A 17,567-nucleotide genomic window follows, 5' to 3' on the forward strand; every position below is an offset into this window, starting at 1 on the left:
GCCCGCTGCCCGCTTCATACTGCACCCCTCCCACTCTCGCTCTCTCTCGCTCTCTCTCTCTCTCTCTCTCTCTCGCTCTCTCTCTCTCACTCTCTCTCGCTCTCTCTCGCTCTCTCTCTCTCTCTCTCTCTCTCGCTCTCTCTCTCTCACTCTCTCTCGCTCTCTCTCGCTCTCTCTCTCTCTCTCTCTCTCTCGCTCTCTCTCTCTCACTCTCTCTCGCTCTCTCTCGCTCTCTCTCTCTCTCTCTCTCTCTCGCTCTCTCTCTCTCACTCTCTCTCGCTCTCTCTCGCTCTCTCTCTCTCTCTCTCTCTCTCGCTCTCTCTCTCTCACTCTCTCTCGCTCTCTCTCGCTCTCTCTCACTCTCTCTCTCTCTCTCTCACTCTCACTCTCACTCTCTCTCTCTCTCTCTCACTCTCACTCTCTCACTCTCTCTCTCCCCCCGCCTCCTTTTTCCGAATAGGAAGACCGAGTGAGAAGACTACGTGGGCATCGCGTGACACAGTGGAAAGGGGGATGGGTCGGGACGGGGGCTAGGGGGAGTACGAGGCGGTTATGGGGTAGGGATGATGAGGGGTGAGGTGGCGTTGTAGGGAGGGTCGGGAGGAGAGCAAAAAAATAAATGGACGTAAGCCTCCACCTCTCTCCATCTCTCCTCGCCAACGTCACGGCGTCGACACTCACCGACTCTCCTCGCGGCCGTTCGCGCGCCTCGGCCACTATACTGTGTATCAACACTGGAAAATCAATGGTATTCCCGGCGCACGGCGTCCGATGACGTCGGCGTCCCGCCTTACATCCCGCCAATCGTTTCACTCCCTGACCTCCCACTCCCGGAGGCCTCCTTCCCCCCAGCGACGCCGCCGTCGTCGTCGTCGTCATCGCAGCCGCCGCGACCACCGCCGCCGCCACTGCCACCACCACCACCGCCACCGCCGCCGCCGCCGCCACCGTCGTTCCCCCACTTTCGTTGCTGCGCCATCGTCGCCGGCGTGTTCACCGCCACCACCGCCGCTCATTGCCGATCGAGCAACCGCACAGCTCGGAAGCAGGTTCATTTAAGTCTTGAGAGATAAAAATAACGCAACACTTACAAAATATTATATATATATATATATATATATTGTGTGTATATATACGTGCGTGCAATATATATATGTATGTATAGATGTATGTTGATCAACACGCATACATAAGATAACGAAATTGCCGCGCGCTTTTGACACGACACGATCGTTGGGACGTGAACGTGAACCGAACGCTAAGGGTCGGGAAAGAGCAGTGAATGCGACTTTTCCGGTGTACCACGTACGAGGAGTATTAAAGGGCAAAAAGGGTGTGTGTGTGTGTGTCTGTGGACGCGCTCGTGTGTCCGTGTGTCCGTGTGTGTGCGTGTAGGTGTGTATGTGGGTGGGTGTGCATTCGAGAGAGAGTGAGAGAGAGAGAGAGAGAGAGAGAGAGAGAGAAAGAGGTAGATAGATAGGTGAATTGACAGGCGGATAGAGCGCGGTTCGAGTGTGCGTGTTTGATTGAGGTAGATAGATAGATTGTTTGATTGATAGATAGATAGGTTGAGAGTGTGCTGTGTGTGTAAGAAAGGGAGAGAGAGAGAGAGAGAGAGAGAGAGAGAGAGTGAGAGAAGAAACGGGAGCGCGAGGGGTCGGTAGAGTAAGAAAAGTAGAGCGGGGGAGAGAGTAAGAGAGAAAGCGCGCGCGCGCGAGGGCGAGAGGGACGGGACGGTGCTCTGAGGCCGCTGGTGGTTTATAAATAAAGTTAAACCAGAAAGGGATATCGTCGGAATCGAAGCAACGACGGCCACGGCTAATCATCGCTACGCATCATCATCAACGGCAGCCACGAAAACGGAGCCTCGAGGCGGATTGAGTTGGCCAGGACGCGGCGGACTCCTTGATACATCGGCATACGCGTATCGGTGACCACGCGCGAGTCCCTGGACCACCGCCTGATAAGGAAACGCGCCTAACGCAACGCGAAAGGCCCCAGTGCCGGCTTCAGGATGGCGTTCATGATGCCCGTGGTGAAGAACGAGTGGGACATTTACAAGACCAACCGTAGCAGGCGCTCCTCCGAGTGCTCCAATCCCCAGGCCTGTCGCAGCAGAAAGGTGAGATTCGTTATAAAGCCGCGAGACCCTCCCTGCATCCCCAAGAACCGACTGCCGCGGTCCCCACCGGCCCTCGATCGAGGCGAGCACACACACACACACTCTTGTTTCTCTTTGCCATGCCGCTCTCGACGACCCTGTCGAGGCCAATCGCCGGACAACTCGTTTAACCCGTTGGACGTCGAATGGCGCAGTAGCGGATCCCGCCCTTCCGTCCCTTCACACCGCGCGCTTCAAAGGGCTGACCTTAGCCTGACGAACGCACTCGGTGCGCGAATGCGTGTGTGCGCGCGCCACCTCTCTCCATTCATCATCTTCCCGTTAATAAAAAAAAAAAAAAAAAAAAAAAAAAAAAAAAAAAAAAAAACCCCTCCCCCCTCCCCTCCCCCTCCCCCACCCGCCCCTCCATCCAAACTCATCGCCGCATATCATAATCCCACATCTCGATTAAATAACTCTTGCGTGCATTGCTAATCCATTGGCACTTGAGGTGTGTGGTAAGGGGTGCGAGAAGCCATAGAGAGAGAGAGAGAGAGAGAGAGAGAGAGAGAGAGAGAGAGAGAGAGAGAGAGACGCGGGCAAAGAGCGCCGAGCGAAGGTCGCGTCAAAAGTGCGCCCAACGTAAAGGGAGTCGTTTATAAGTAATATACGAGTGAGAAATACACAAACGGAAAGAAAAACTGGCAATTGGAATATCTCGTAGCTCCCAATTACGCTTTACGCCGCTACAAAAGTCAGGCAAACATCTCGCGATGCCGGCAATTTCCTTAAATTCACGCAACTTTGTCGTTGCCCCGATGTTCGTCGGATTTAAAATCCATACTTTCGTGAGAGCAAGAGTAGGAGGCATTTTTCTTGTTATCTCTTTTCCTTCTTATTTTATTTATTTATTTTGTTTTTTGTTTTCTCGACCGTTTTACAGGGTTTAATTTGACAAATCGAGTGCGCTTCGTCAATGAAATTCATCTCGTTAATAATGCGAGGAAAGTTGGTCTGCCTTGATTCAACAAAAGCAACAACAAAAGCAACGAAAAACCGTCTTGGCTTTTACAAGACAATTGCATTTATCGAAGTATAGTTATTTATTGAAATGAGCGTGTCGCACAATTAGGGGTGCTAGCATTATGCTGGCCGGTCGTTTATTAATTTCACATTAGATTGCCGAGTATTTAATAAAGTTTAAAACGTTCCTTCCAACTTTTGTAACTACAATTATGGACCTTAATGATCGAATTTCAAAGACCAAGCACCATTGGCATTGCTCGAGCTAAATTTGTATTTAAACAGTAATTTGGCAGTCCAACATCTCATAATTTTATGTCCCCCTGTTATCGTCGTTATGAAATATAAAGAATTCTAATTGCCACGACGACACTGGCATCGCGATACTAAATATAAAAATAAGAAGAAAAATTTTTATTTTAATCGTCCTGGCACGATAATACGATTATAGACGCGTTCGTGAAATAAATTCGACTTGGCGGGTTGTAAAATTCGGGAGTTGATGAGAGAGAGAGAGAGAGAGAGAGAGAGAGAGAGAGAGAGAGAAAGAAAGATAAGAGAAAGACGAGCTATATGTATAATGATTAATCGGTGATTTCGAACGAACGGAATAATTTCTCTTGGGCATATTCTACTAAATTTCCGCATAATTTTGTCACCGGATCTCGCTAATAATCGCGATCGCCGACGCGCGACTCTCGTCCCTTCTCAACCCAATCGATAATGTCATTATTATTCGAGGAGAGTAGGTGGAAGAGGAGAATAGTGTGCGCATAGGCATACGTAGGTCGATGTCGAGAGTATACTTTTGGGCAAAAAATGAGGCGCATGAGTCGTCGTCGCTCCCGACTAATTAAAAAAAGAAGAAAAAAAAGAAGAAAAAGAGAGAGAGAGAGAGAGAGAGAGAGAGAGAGAATATGGTTGACTGTGTCGAGTTCCCGTCGTGCAGCAGTGGCAAGTCGATTGATTACCCTCGTGGCATAAATGTAGGAAAAATTGCGAGGAGTAATCCAAGCGAACCAAGCGACAATCGCCTCTTTTCCCCCTTTTTCCGCGAAAAGAACAACAAATTCATGATTAATGAAGCCGTACGAGCTCAAAGAGAGTTAAATATCGATGGTGGAACTACGACTGGGGAATTGGTGATTTTGTATGATTGGAAGGGGGAAACGAGAGAGAGAGAGAGAGAGAGAGAGAGAGAAAAACAGTTAAAATGAAAATATGTTACGTGGTGCTAGAAGGAGGTCAATTAGCTTTGCGACGCAATAGTCGATTAAAGTGTTAGAGCCGTCTTTTCGAACATCTCGATAAAAATCAGTTGGAACGTAGGACTTTATTAATGCCTGGCATTAAATGGGGACAGAGTTAAATTTGACGAGTTGCCAAAAATTTACAAGGTTATTTTCAAAATCCGAGTGAGATATGGTTGGGCTCCGTCTTTGCCCGGATCACTCATTATTCCTTTATTTGATTTTCACGCTTCGAAAGACTAGTCGCATGCATCAATGTTTATTTATATTATGAAATTTAAGGGAGCAGAACATATCCGAGACGTAGAAATTGTACGTAACATCATTTAACGATTAATGGAGGCTGGACTCTAACGGAAAAATCACCGCGGGATAATGCCAATCAATTAATAATAATTCGCGTTGAGAGTTCATTGTTACTTTTACGCGGATCAGTGCTATAAAGAAGGAAAAAACCGTTACTACAGGTTTCTCACTAACATAGGAAAATTAGAACAATATGCTTGAAATTTATATTTTATCCGCGCTTACAGACGACATGGAATTAAATGAATTTCGTCAACAGTCCGTTAAATATATGACTCGTCGAGAAAAGTCAGCATTCCAATATATATTAGCGACTGCAACATATTTCTCCAACAAGCTGAAAAAAAAACAAACAAACACACAAACAAACAAACAAACAAATAACTATATATTAAAAAAAAAAAAAAAAAAAAAAAAAAAACAGTAAACAGAAAACAAAAAACAAAAGAAAAGAAGATAGACATACCGATCGCTTGGTTACAAAGTTTGATTGATCCATCGAATCAATCTCCGCTTTAATATCCAAAAGTAATAATCGTCTCTCGACATTGCAAATTCAACACTTCCAATAGGCATCATATCATCGTATTTTGTGTTATCGGCCTCGGAAGATCAGCGAGCACATATTTTTATGTTTGACAAGCCAAACGATCCCGTTAATCCCGAATCCATTGTCCATTCACTAAATATACGTTCTCTAATTAATTAGACTCCATTGAACTAAAACAGTGTATTATTAGATTAAAGTTGTGCAGAGGCGAGAGCGGCTAAAGTCGATTACGCGCCAAAGACCAGAATAAATATTCGCTCTTATTGGTCTAAGGTAACGGGGCTGTACGTAAAATATTCGAAACCGACTCGAGCTATTCCGAGTGTTGGCAGTATAAAATAAAGAGGCGACTACTGTCCCGAGGCGCATACCTTCTCATTAATTTCCATGTGGCGCGTTGATTGATTACGCTATCGTCGCTCGCCCCTCTTCACCCCACACGCTCCAATGACAGCAATGACATTATTTTCATTAAATTTCCTAATACGAAGATATAGAGCTGGGTTGGGTTCATAATAATATCCTTATAAAAATCCAAGGCGATGCCCCGGATATTTATCTGGAGGAGATTGGAAATGCTTAGGCGCGTGTAAATATGTCGGAAATCTCACGGGTGCTGAAAGCACGTGTTAGTTAATAACCGGGAGATGCGGGTTTTCTATTGCCACGTGGTGCTTGAACGTGGGAACCACTGACTCGATGGAATCTTTAAAGTAACCTTGCCGGCGCTATTTTGAAAATTCACCGTTCCGAGTCTTATTCCGGGGAAACGACTTAGCACTTACGCGTCGCCACGGCCAATTCGTATGGCCGTCGTCGGCTACTCGGAAAGTTCACTCGTCGTTGCCACGTGCCACGTGCCACGTTTGGCAATAACCATGGCGAAGCTCGCCGATTTCGGCCATTATAGCTGTTAATATTTATCGCGATGAGTCGTCGACGATCGATTAACGATCATTGAAAATCTAACGGTTTTTATCGATTTTCCTTGGGCGGATCAACAAATTAGCAATTTGTTAAACGATTATGGAGTTGGAAATTTCATTGTACTTTCTCGACTCCGCTTACTTTTGCGACTCCTCGGTGCTCTGCCATTCCGATCGGCAATTGTGTCGAATGAGAATGCCCGAGTCTCTTATTACATTTTACACGCTCAACTTTTGCTTAAAAGACTATATATAATCTAATTATTCTATGGAATTCTCGCCATGTTTTATACGCTGAATTAATATTATCAAATTACATTTTGCTCGACGCTGGAAATGCTGAAATTCAATGATAAGAATAAACTTAGACGCGCAAATCATTAATAATACAATGATGGTTGAGTAATGACGCCTGCTTAAAAATAAATTAAATTGCTTTCGTATTGTATAATCTTTGCGTATAATTCGACTGGAAATGTCATTGTATAGTCGTATAGTCAACGTTTTTTTTTTTTTTTTTTTTTTTTTTTTTTTTTTTTTTTAGCGTTATAGCATTTATCACGAAGAAGGTGGGAATGAAAGAAAGAAAAGACGAAATATTAAAAGACCTATTGTTGGAAATTTGATTTTTGGTCGTGGAATTCGATGATTGGAAGGAAATTTGTCTTTTGATTTGTCGGCATATATGTCGTTCTTGCGCGATACTTGTCACATACGCAAGTAAAATTTCGTCGAATAAACTTCGTCTTTGCAGCTCGAGGTTAACGCAAGACTTTTCTTACGCAACATTGGAAAATTTTATTGCTTTTGAAAAAATCCTCTCCCTCGCTAAACCGACGAATAACCAAATAATACAGCAAACAGATCCTAAGACTATCACTATATCTATGCAAAAGACGCTACTAATATATCAATTAGCAATAATAAAGTATTAAAAACAACAACAACAACAACAACAACAACAACAACAACAACAACATGAATAAGCATAAGAAATTTATAATGTCACAGCATATGCTAATATTAATCGTCGTGAAAATCCAAAGACAATGCGTTTGTCAATAGAGATAAAATGGCAAATATGGCATTGCCTTTGACTGTTTTTTTAAATTCGTAAGTTCGTTACGGCGAGTCCGTTATAACCTTTATCAGATAACGAGTTGTTTAAGTCTCGTTTTTACCGCTAATGAAATAGCATGCAAAAGAAGTCGAGGAAAAGACTTGGTACGTAGCCGTAAAAAGAGACGGATAATGGCAATGATAGCAGGGAAAGACTCATCGCCCATATATATCGTATGAATAAAAGCTGTGGTAGCGGATTTATTTAACGACGCCGTTTTATTTAATAAGCATAATAGATATAAGACGCCGAGTTATCGGTGAAAAATATTGGCGACCCGATGAAAGTCCTTTCTTTAGGCGAGCGAGGCTCGGCTCGATCGAAACTTTTAAAGTAGCGAGAGGTTGACGACGACGCATCGTGAATTCGGAATCGCGCGGCGATTTTCGCGAGACGAAATTATTACGACGCAGCGCGCCACTGACTTTTCCTTTGTACGGTCTCGCGGATTTTAACCTTGCGCCAATTAGCTAAATATTTTCGCAACTGCGCGCGAGCTTCGCCGTTACAAATTCCTCGACGCTTTATCCGGGGACATGCAGTTATCATTTCGCTTGCGAAACGGGATTGCTATTTCATCGAGATAGGAGATAAGTCGAGGAAGGAAAAGGGAGGAGGAAAATGCTCGCTCGGACGTCTTGTCAAGGGAAAGCTGCTCGAATATCAATTGCTACTTTCGAGTGGAAAACTTTAATAGGAAAATTGCAAGTTGTTGCCAATTCAATTGCAATTATATTTTCTAATAATTAAGATACGTCGTAAAGTACTTTTTTCTTTCTTTTTTTTTTTCAAACACAGGAAAATTCCATATGAGGAACGGCTAGTTGATGCGGATTCCTCGTGTATTCTCGCGCGCGCCTATTTTCTAGGAATAGAAATTACGTTTGCAAAAAATAGAAATAAGAACATCCTGCGAAAGTATTTCAACTTTGCTCAGTGCTTCGCGCGCTTGCTTTTGTAATATTAATTAAATGAGCGTCTCATTTATTTTGAAATCTAGTAATTATCGAGTATGACAAATCGCCCGTTAAATTAGCGTAGTTCGCCGGTAGATAACACATTAGGAATTTTATAAAACTAACGATCGACATATTATCCCAAATTTATTCGTACGATAATTTTGTTTATTGAAGAATAATGCAACTTACTTATGTGCCATTTTATGTAAGACGGTGCCAAATTGTACTTGCAGGTCTTAAATCGATAATTATGGCGATGCCAATTCGAAATTTTATATTTAACCTTATTTTAATGATAAGAATAAAATTTGAAAATATAATATTATAAAGAATTAACGATTCATAATTCAATAATATCAAAATACTTACGACATATTCTCGCTTTTATTTTTGCAAATATAAATTCGAAATAATAATGTAATACTCGAGCAAATATAGTCTATACGTATAAATAGAGAAAAAAAAAGGACAAAAAGAAGAAGAAGAAGAAAAAGAACAAAAGAAAAAGGAGAGCGTAAAGGAATGAGAGAAAATCGAGGTTTCCCTCCTCCAGACGCGCGCAAAAACAATTTGAAATCCAGCTGGTTTCTTTACTTCGTGGCAAACGAATATTTTTATTTCATTCGAGATCAATGGCTAAAGTACTGACAAGGCCACTCGAGCCTAACTGATTTTCGTTTCCTCATTAATCATTTAATTGATTGTTTTTCTTTACACGAAATACATAAATTTATATAGTCGCAGAATTCCATGGCGCACTTACAGTATTAGAATTACGACATTATGTTATATGACTTTTGCATTATAGTTTGCTGGTTTTTCCCCACGACTTCCTCCTCCCCATCCTCCCCCTTCCCCACCCCCCTTCGCCCCTCCCTCGTTTTTTCTTCTCTCTAACTTTTATTATTGCTTATTCGTATGATAGTTATGCCTGATCATTTCAAGCACAATTTCAATAATATCGTTAGCATCTTCACTTAATCTAACAGAGTAACAAAAATCAATTAGCAATTTAGTTCAGTCTTTAGTCTTGGTTATTATAAAAAAAAAAAATAATAAATAAAATGTTGAAATACTGAATATTCATATTTAATTTCCAGAAAAATGTGAATTTGCCATCAGACCATGCCAAAACGTATGTACGACTGCAATACTTTAGTGTAATTAGTGTTATTACTGTGAATAATTCTTAATAGTGTTTTATGGTTGTTTTAAACAAATAAAGCTGCATTATAAATGCAAATGTATTTCACACGTAACAATAAAAAAAATATTCAGAAGCTCTTGACATTTGACAATGAAAAGGTTATTGGAAATCTTGGAAAGTTACATTATTTAAAGTGACATTTAAAGTGATTGTTACGCCCTGGCTACTTTATTTCACTGCATTGAATATCTTTTCATTAAAATTGCTATTTAAACATGAATCGCTAAATAAGTTTAAGTTTAATGCAATACATTATTTTCGATATAATTATTATGTTAATAATTATGTTTTGCCAATAGATTGGCTGTACAAGCCGTATCTTTATGTTTTACGATATAAATTTATTTATTATTTCATTAAAGCACTTTAATACGTTACTATGATTGAATGTACATTAGTTTATTTAAATGTAATTAGACTTTAATTGTATATTCATTGTACATACTTTATAAAATATTAAGTATATGCATTATTTTTAAGTATTATTTTTTAGTATTTGTATTGTTAGACTGCTCGATGAGAATTCGAATGAGAATCGATGGGAATTCCAATATTTTTACACGTTTCACATTCTTACAAATGTTACCAATAAATATTTTAAAAGCTTCTGAATTTAAACATATTTGAGCATATCGATAGATTGATTTATTAAGAAATACTATCACTTTATAGAACGATTTATTGTAGAAGAAAATTATTTATCATCAAGGATTGCGTAAGAATTAACATTAATCGTGCGCTTTAGGGAAAACGCGGTTGCCTTATTCTTATTAGGTTTATCGTTCTCTTCGTTAAACAACAAAAAAAAAAAAAAAAAAAATAAAAACTCTAGTGTCAATATTCCGTACAGTAACCACCTCTGCCTCAGCAAGATATCTCGCTATGATAACAAATAGAATGGACGAATAATTCTACAAAATTTTCATAATTACATATTGTAATTAGTTGATAATGGATGGAACGTTAAAATGCAAAACCAGTGAAAATAAATTAATACAGCTCGTTGACACAATCGATAATGACTATGAAATGCGCATTAAAAATAAATTTTATTAAAATAAAAATTCCGGCTTATATAAATTTCAAAACTTTTTGCATTTTGTTTTGTAAAGAGTTTGAATGCTTACCTGCCAGGATGTTCAATTAAAGAAATTCTCACTTCCAAATAGCGATAACGAGATTGCCTGCTTATATATATATATATATATATATATATATATATATATATATATATATATATATATATTAGGTGTGGAGTCTTGTTGCACCTTATTCATAGCTTTTGCGAATTTGCATTCCGTTAAACTAAAAGCGTTTATTTCATATTTTTTTGTCTTTTTGCTATCTAGCGCTATTTGTTTAAATGCCAAACGATAGAGAATAGATTGTACGATGAAGGTGTCAGTATTGCATAGTTCGGTAATAAGTTTAAAATTATTTCATATACGCGATTTAAATGGTTGGAAGAAGGCGCCGTGGCGTGTGATAATTACCATCCGCGTTGGCAAAGCATTACAAAGTCGCAAGACTCCTCGTATGCCAACGTTCGACCGGCGGAAAATTTTATTTTCTATTTAACTTCGTAGCGTGCGTATACGTAACACGTCGACGTAAGCAATTTTTTAGAACGGTATATTCGCATTGTTGAAATTTCCTGCACATGTTTATTTATTCGATATGTTTATTAATTGTCTAACGGCGAGTAAAAGTAAGATAGTCGGTGCACCGATTCAGGGGTATTTTTTGTTGTTTTTTTTAGTTACTTTATTGTTTATTTATTTGGGGCAAAGAATTTGAGCTTTCTATAGAAATTTTTTTTTTCTTTGAAATAGCATTAAAATCACGTTCCAGAGTCGTGTTGGGGCGAGCGTTAACTGACTTTGTTACTATAATCTTTTAATTTCGTTAGTATTAAAGCTGATTTAAATGAGATTGCTCTTCGTTAGACTAAATTCCATTGCTAATTATATTTATAAGGTATTTTATAAAGCGTATACTTGTAATTTTTTCAAACCTATTTCTTCATTTTCCCTTCCTTTTAAGAATAATTTTAAGAATAATCTTTATTTTACACGTTAACTCGGATGATCTTGGAAATCAACGTTTTTTTTTTTTCTTTTTTTTTTTTTTTTTTTTTTTTTTTTTTCCAAATTCAAATATTCAAATCTTAATAGCCAAATAGAAGTAAAATGTTAACGATAAGGCCGATTCTTTAGATACAAATTCCAATCGTAATATTATTTTGCGAAATATGCAGGAAGTTTTGAATTAGGCTTACGAAATAGCATCTCTCTCCTAAAAAGTCTTGGCGCATGTGTGCGAATATGATATTAGTCATTGTTGCGCGCACACCATTAAAGTGAAAGGCTCGCGACAGGTGGAGAGAGGATGGTGTCGTTGAAGGTACCAAAAAGAAACAGTAGCGGCATCTAGCGTATCGAGAACTGTTCCGATCGTCTTCCTGACCTTTATTCGGCTCATTATGTTTTCATGTCGACTAATACTATTAGTTATATCGCTTTGGCTGCGATTGTCCTTTTCTTCTTTTCTACGTTAATCTACATACACGCGAATACGAATGTAAGAAAAATTGAATATTTACTTTTAATGATTATGCAATAATATGTAGAACTTTTTAATCCTATTTTTAGATTAAAAATCATACCCAGTAGCAATGTGTCTGTCATTACGTGTAGCGATTATGTAAAAAATATCAAATCCGTTTGATAAAGCTTTTCCATTCCTAATATCGTCACAATCTTGTAATGTTCAAGTCACTTCTATGTAATGCGTCGTTCAGTTATTAGAAACCAAGCGACTTGGTGATATTTTCGAAGCAAAGATACATTGATGGCAAAGTTATTATACTGTACACTAGATACCAGCAGACCAAGTCTATTCTGAGTATTATTGTTTTGTTTTATTATGCAAACATCATTAGTTTTTTGAATTTTCTCTGTATTAAATATCATGGATGTTTTCCTTATTGGCGGGACAACGGTATTAATATCATATTAGCAACGTTAACCGTGACTCGGACATTCTCTTGTACAATTAACTCCCTACATACGCTTATCATTTGCTATATGTCGTTACATATAGTATTTGTTTCGAGATAAGGTAAGGTCGCCGTAGAAAAAACCTCTCGTGACATTCTAAAGGGCTAAGTTTTTGACTTGCTCTAATACTCTAACTGCGAACTTTCCTTTCCTCTGCGTCACATAAATATCCTTACCTCTGGGATATTGTCGGATACATTTCGGGCTTACAATTACTTTCCACCACGTAGTCTTCCAATATCATTCTAACGAGCACACTAATACGCCAAGCATAGATTTCTTTATGCATTCGTTATGCTTAATCATCTCTTCGAAGATAAGGTAGAAAACTTAGCTTTTTAGCAAAAGTTTCCTTCAAATTTTACTTTTTATTTAATTCAAATTTAATTTTAATTTTTTTTTCTTCTTAAAGGACATTGCTTATACCCTCTTTATAGATAGATGCATTTATCAATATTGGTTTAAACGGTTGAAAAAGAAAAACACTATTTATATATTAGAATACTTTAATAGTATAATAATTGTGATAATGCATATAGAGTAAATTGTAGAATAGAATGTATTTAAATAAATTGAGGCTGAAATAAAATGAGACAGTTTTTTGAACGAGATGAGATCGTTTGAGTCGATCGTCCTGTTGTGGCTAAGTTACAATAATATCTATCGCTTTCATCCTTGATGACGTTATATAATAATCAAAGTCTATAAGATAATATAGGGAAGATGTGAATAAAAGTAATAAAAGTACAGTGAGTAATGCTACGCAAATAGCTGGCCGTCGTTCTTCTTACCTTATGCACGAAGTAAAAATTATGGAGAATGGATAAAATGCAATTGAGCCAGTGCTGAATAATTCGCTTAATTCTCAATAAATGAGAAATTTCATAATTTTAGTTTATAGGAAGAAATAAAGAAAAACTTTCATCACCTCTTTTTTTTTTTTTTTTTTTTTTATATCTTTTACCGCAACTTACGACGTTTGGTGTTGATCATCCGATATTGTTGTAAAACTTTTCCCTAATTTTTACATTATTGCAATAATTCTCAAGCGCGTTCATCGATATTCGTTAAAAATTCAATAGCTCGTAAGTGTAAGCTGACGCTGATCACGTAGAGGTCAAGTATATTTGTTGCAAATTATCTCTTACATTCTTTATAAGCTCCTTTACATAGTAGAAAGCGGCGGTTTCCTTGTCTTTATACTTCAGCCGTTATTAATAGTCGTGGCGATCGATAAACTGAAATTCACTTAGAGCTCGCATTCCATGGGTATTCATTTGTAAAAGGAGATTGATTTTGTCTTGCTTGTTAAAATAAATCGTACAAAAGTGTGCATTGTCAAGTAAGAGAAGGCGATCGAGTTTCTACTTGTCATTACGTTTGGCTACAACACGAAATTGAATGTATTATTACAATTTAATCAAAAGATGTTACGAATGATTAATTTGATGTTTTGTCAGTCAATTGCGCCAGGCAAAAGGAAAATCATCTATATGTATGTAAAATTAACTAAAATTAGTTTTCCGAAATATTTTTAAATATATGATTAATGAAAAAAAAAAAAAAAAAAAAAAAAAAAAAAAAAAAAAAAAAAAAATGAAAGAAAAAACAAAAAAATTATTGAATACACTTGATAACGTAGTATTTTATCAGTCAAGTATTTTTACTTTATTGCTTACGCTAATATTGGAAAATAAGATATTAATTTCCGATGTTTATATAAATTTAATTAAAAGATATAAATAAAACATAAACTCGTCCATTTGGAAAGAGTAATCGTGAAAAAGTTCGATTTAATATTGTAATTTTATAGCGTACTTTTAATTTTAATTTTTTCCTTTTAATCGATTATATACATCCGTTGCCACTACGATAAATAAATGTCTAAATATACTTCTTTTCTACGGGATTTTATGTTCATTAAAAAAGTTAAATGTATTTGATATTATTTCAATCAGAAAGAATAATCATTTCAAGGCTGTTTTATACTTCAATTGAATGACTTCCAGAAGTTTTACCATCGTGTAAAGCTATTAAATTGATTAAAGACATAATATTCGTTTCGCTCAATACTTGTAATGTTGACGATTATACCTGCGTATATGAAAATATTCGGATTAGAGTTTAACGGCGTGTCAAAGGTTACATAAAATAATGATAGGAAAGTAGGGAAGGACAACGTTAAAGCGTTACTATTTGAAATCGAATAAATATCGTATGCGTTGGCCATATCGTTTATACGTGTAAGTGTTAAGCATCCGTTGAGTCATTAATTCGTTGAACTGCGATCGATTCGCATTCTATATTTGTAAGGCACTTGGATTTTTATAAATAACGTTAATCTTTTATGATGTCCAAAATTATCTATTGTGCATAACTTTGTAAGCACGATTATTAATATAAAAAGTGATAAAGTCGATGAGAACAAGTGGTAAAACGATTATTTATTCTGAATATTCTGACTTCTGAATTATGAAACGATAAGTACTTTCTTAATAAATATAATTTCACCATATTTAAAAATCTATATATTTTTCATTATGTTAATGTACATACGTTCTTTACATTCGATATTTGGATTATAATTGAATCGAGTACGTCTTGGTCAACATAATTACACGATATGTATATTTAAATTTTAAGCAAGTGTAATTAACTTGAATTTTAATACATTTTACAATTTATTTCTTATAAGTTTATGAATATTTTCATGGCTTTATTCGTGTCAATTTGTTATTTCTGTATGGCTATTTAGAGATCACTATTGATTTATCACACTTATACAATACTAATAGACTTAATCGTTAAGAGAAAAATTTTATTCGTACTTTATTCGTGATTATGCTTTGGGAAATAATTTTTTTTTTTTTTTAAATTTTGGAATGTTGGACGTTTGTTGGAATGTTGGACATTAATATCGATTACGCCTACCTTTAAGTAGTTACTTACCAATCAAATTCTAACTCTAATAATCTCTTGATACGTAAAATTCCAGACGCGATTAAGTACCTTTGACATCGAATGCTTTAATTTTTAAACTTTCCTATCGTCGCAATATATTCCTCAAATGCAAAAAGAACGACGACTACTTAAAGTTACGCGAAATAATTATTTTTACAATGTCAAAACGCTTTACTACTTTTTAAAATGATTCAATGCATACCAATGCACGTATGGTGAATTTGCATCTTTTGTAACGATACGAGGTGAATAATTCTACAAATTGTTTAAATGGACGTTGAAATAAAGCTCATAATGATTAACATCCTGCAACTTTCAAATACCCGAATACAAAATATTGATCAATACATTGAACCGTAGATGGTTGAATGGATTATTATTTCTGACATTTTTTTCTTCTTCTTTTTCTATTACGAAAGTAAATGCTCGCATTTACACATATAAATGAATAATCATTTTTCGTCATTCGTTAACATTAGCATATGCTAATTCGAAAATTTAATCAATCAACTCGTGATAATCCATCGACTACGGTTATTATCGGATCTTTTTACGAGTAAAACATCTGTCGCGCATTGGCTAATTTGAGAGAAATTACGAAATCCATTGATTACCTGTAGGTATGTATTAAAGTTTTAATCCAACGTATTAATTAATTGATTCACGCTAAATACGACATTTTATAATAATTTATTTAAAATCTTCGTAGTGGATAATTGATTGGGCCCTAGTTTACGATTACGTGTACTCGTATCTTTACCGAGAGAAATGTTGTTCAAATCCTATGACAAATCCGGTGAAAAAATGCTTGCCATTTTTAATCCATAAATCAATACTTTCGTTCCATTATCCTGTATTCGTTATCGTATTAATGACGATGCTCATTTTTTTTTTTTTTTTTTTTTTTTTTTTTTTTTTTTTTTTTTTTTTATTTCTTTTTCTTCTTTTTTTTTTGCCTTTATCGATCTATTTGAAGTGCACATTAATGCTTAGGGAAATGATTATTGAGAGAAGTCATTCGCACGTTTCGGAAGTACATTTCGTAGAATTTTTGTAATAGCATCATGTTCATGAAATTGTTTGTATAAACTATTAAAAGATGCAAATTATTATTTTCATTCGAAGAAATTATTAATCGTATAATTATTGCCGTACTAGCTACATGTCAACTGAGAAGTTTGTTAGTCGATAATGTTAGAGTAATAGGTTATCGAATGAATTTCAGGTTAATTTCTCGAATTCATTAGTAATTAGCGTAACAAAATTAGAATTCGCAGTGAACGATGATACGCTGACGTCAGCGATCATCGATTTTTCCATGCCCGTGGCTACTTTGTCTTACATTTTTATGCGTAGGCCACACTACGTAAAGAGTTCGAACCAACACTTTCTAACGGAACTGTTCGCAGACTTGTATAAATGGAAGGATGTTTTCCTTCTCGTGTGAAATGGCAAGACACACGGGGACGTTCTAGCTTGCTGACTTTTTTTTCTTTCGTACCTTTCGCTTCATTTTTTTCTCGAGACTGAAAATAGAAAGCGATTCATCTCCCTTTTGTCCTCGCTTTATTTAAGCATCGCCTCTACTTTTTTTCTTCTTTTTTTTTTTGTTTTTTTTTTTGATTTTTTTTTTTTGTTTTGTTTTGTTTTGTTTTGTTTTGTTTTGTATATTCTTCTTAATCTTGACCTAATAGCGTGTCGCGCTAATCGTCGATAATTACTTTACGTTCAAAATTATATTATATACTCAGTGCTCGGGCATTCTCGAATACGTAGCGGCGCTCCTCTCAAATTCTATCTCGTCTTTTTACAATGGATGAGTGCATCTATTTCACAATTATCGATCGATTCATCGCACATTTTTTTTTCAGTAAATTCATACTTTAGAAAGCCAAGTGAATTTCGAGTTGCCTTTCTCTCTCTATCTCTCTCTCTCTCTCTCTCTCTCACTCACTCTCTCTCTCTCTCTATCTCTCTCTCTATCTATCTCTCTCTCTCTCTTATAATTTAAGTATAGCGAGGCTTAAGAGTACTCGAGAGTAAGAGCGCGTAAGCCACATACGGTTTCTCGCATGCATATTATTACTCCAACTGAAGATTAAGTA

The 17,567-nt window shown here is 36.7% G+C and overlaps 1 protein-coding gene across 1 annotated transcript in view; it reads left to right on the forward strand.

The window, feature by feature from the left end:
* The first annotated feature begins 1,601 nt into the window (after positions 1-1,601).
* Positions 1,602-17,567, forward strand: part of LOC105359570 (uncharacterized) — a 19,969-nt gene continuing 4,003 nt past the window's right edge. The window contains exon 1 of the mRNA XM_011496184.1: positions 1,602-2,122. Within this exon, the coding sequence (XP_011494486.1) occupies positions 2,015-2,122 (108 nt within the window). The 5' untranslated portion in view covers positions 1,602-2,014. The remainder of the gene's footprint in view (positions 2,123-17,567) is intronic.

This window comes from Ceratosolen solmsi, unplaced genomic scaffold (assembly GCF_000503995.2).
Source record: "Ceratosolen solmsi marchali unplaced genomic scaffold, CerSol_1.0 scaffold29, whole genome shotgun sequence".
In the NCBI taxonomy this organism is placed as follows: Eukaryota; Metazoa; Arthropoda; class Insecta; order Hymenoptera; family Agaonidae; genus Ceratosolen; species Ceratosolen solmsi.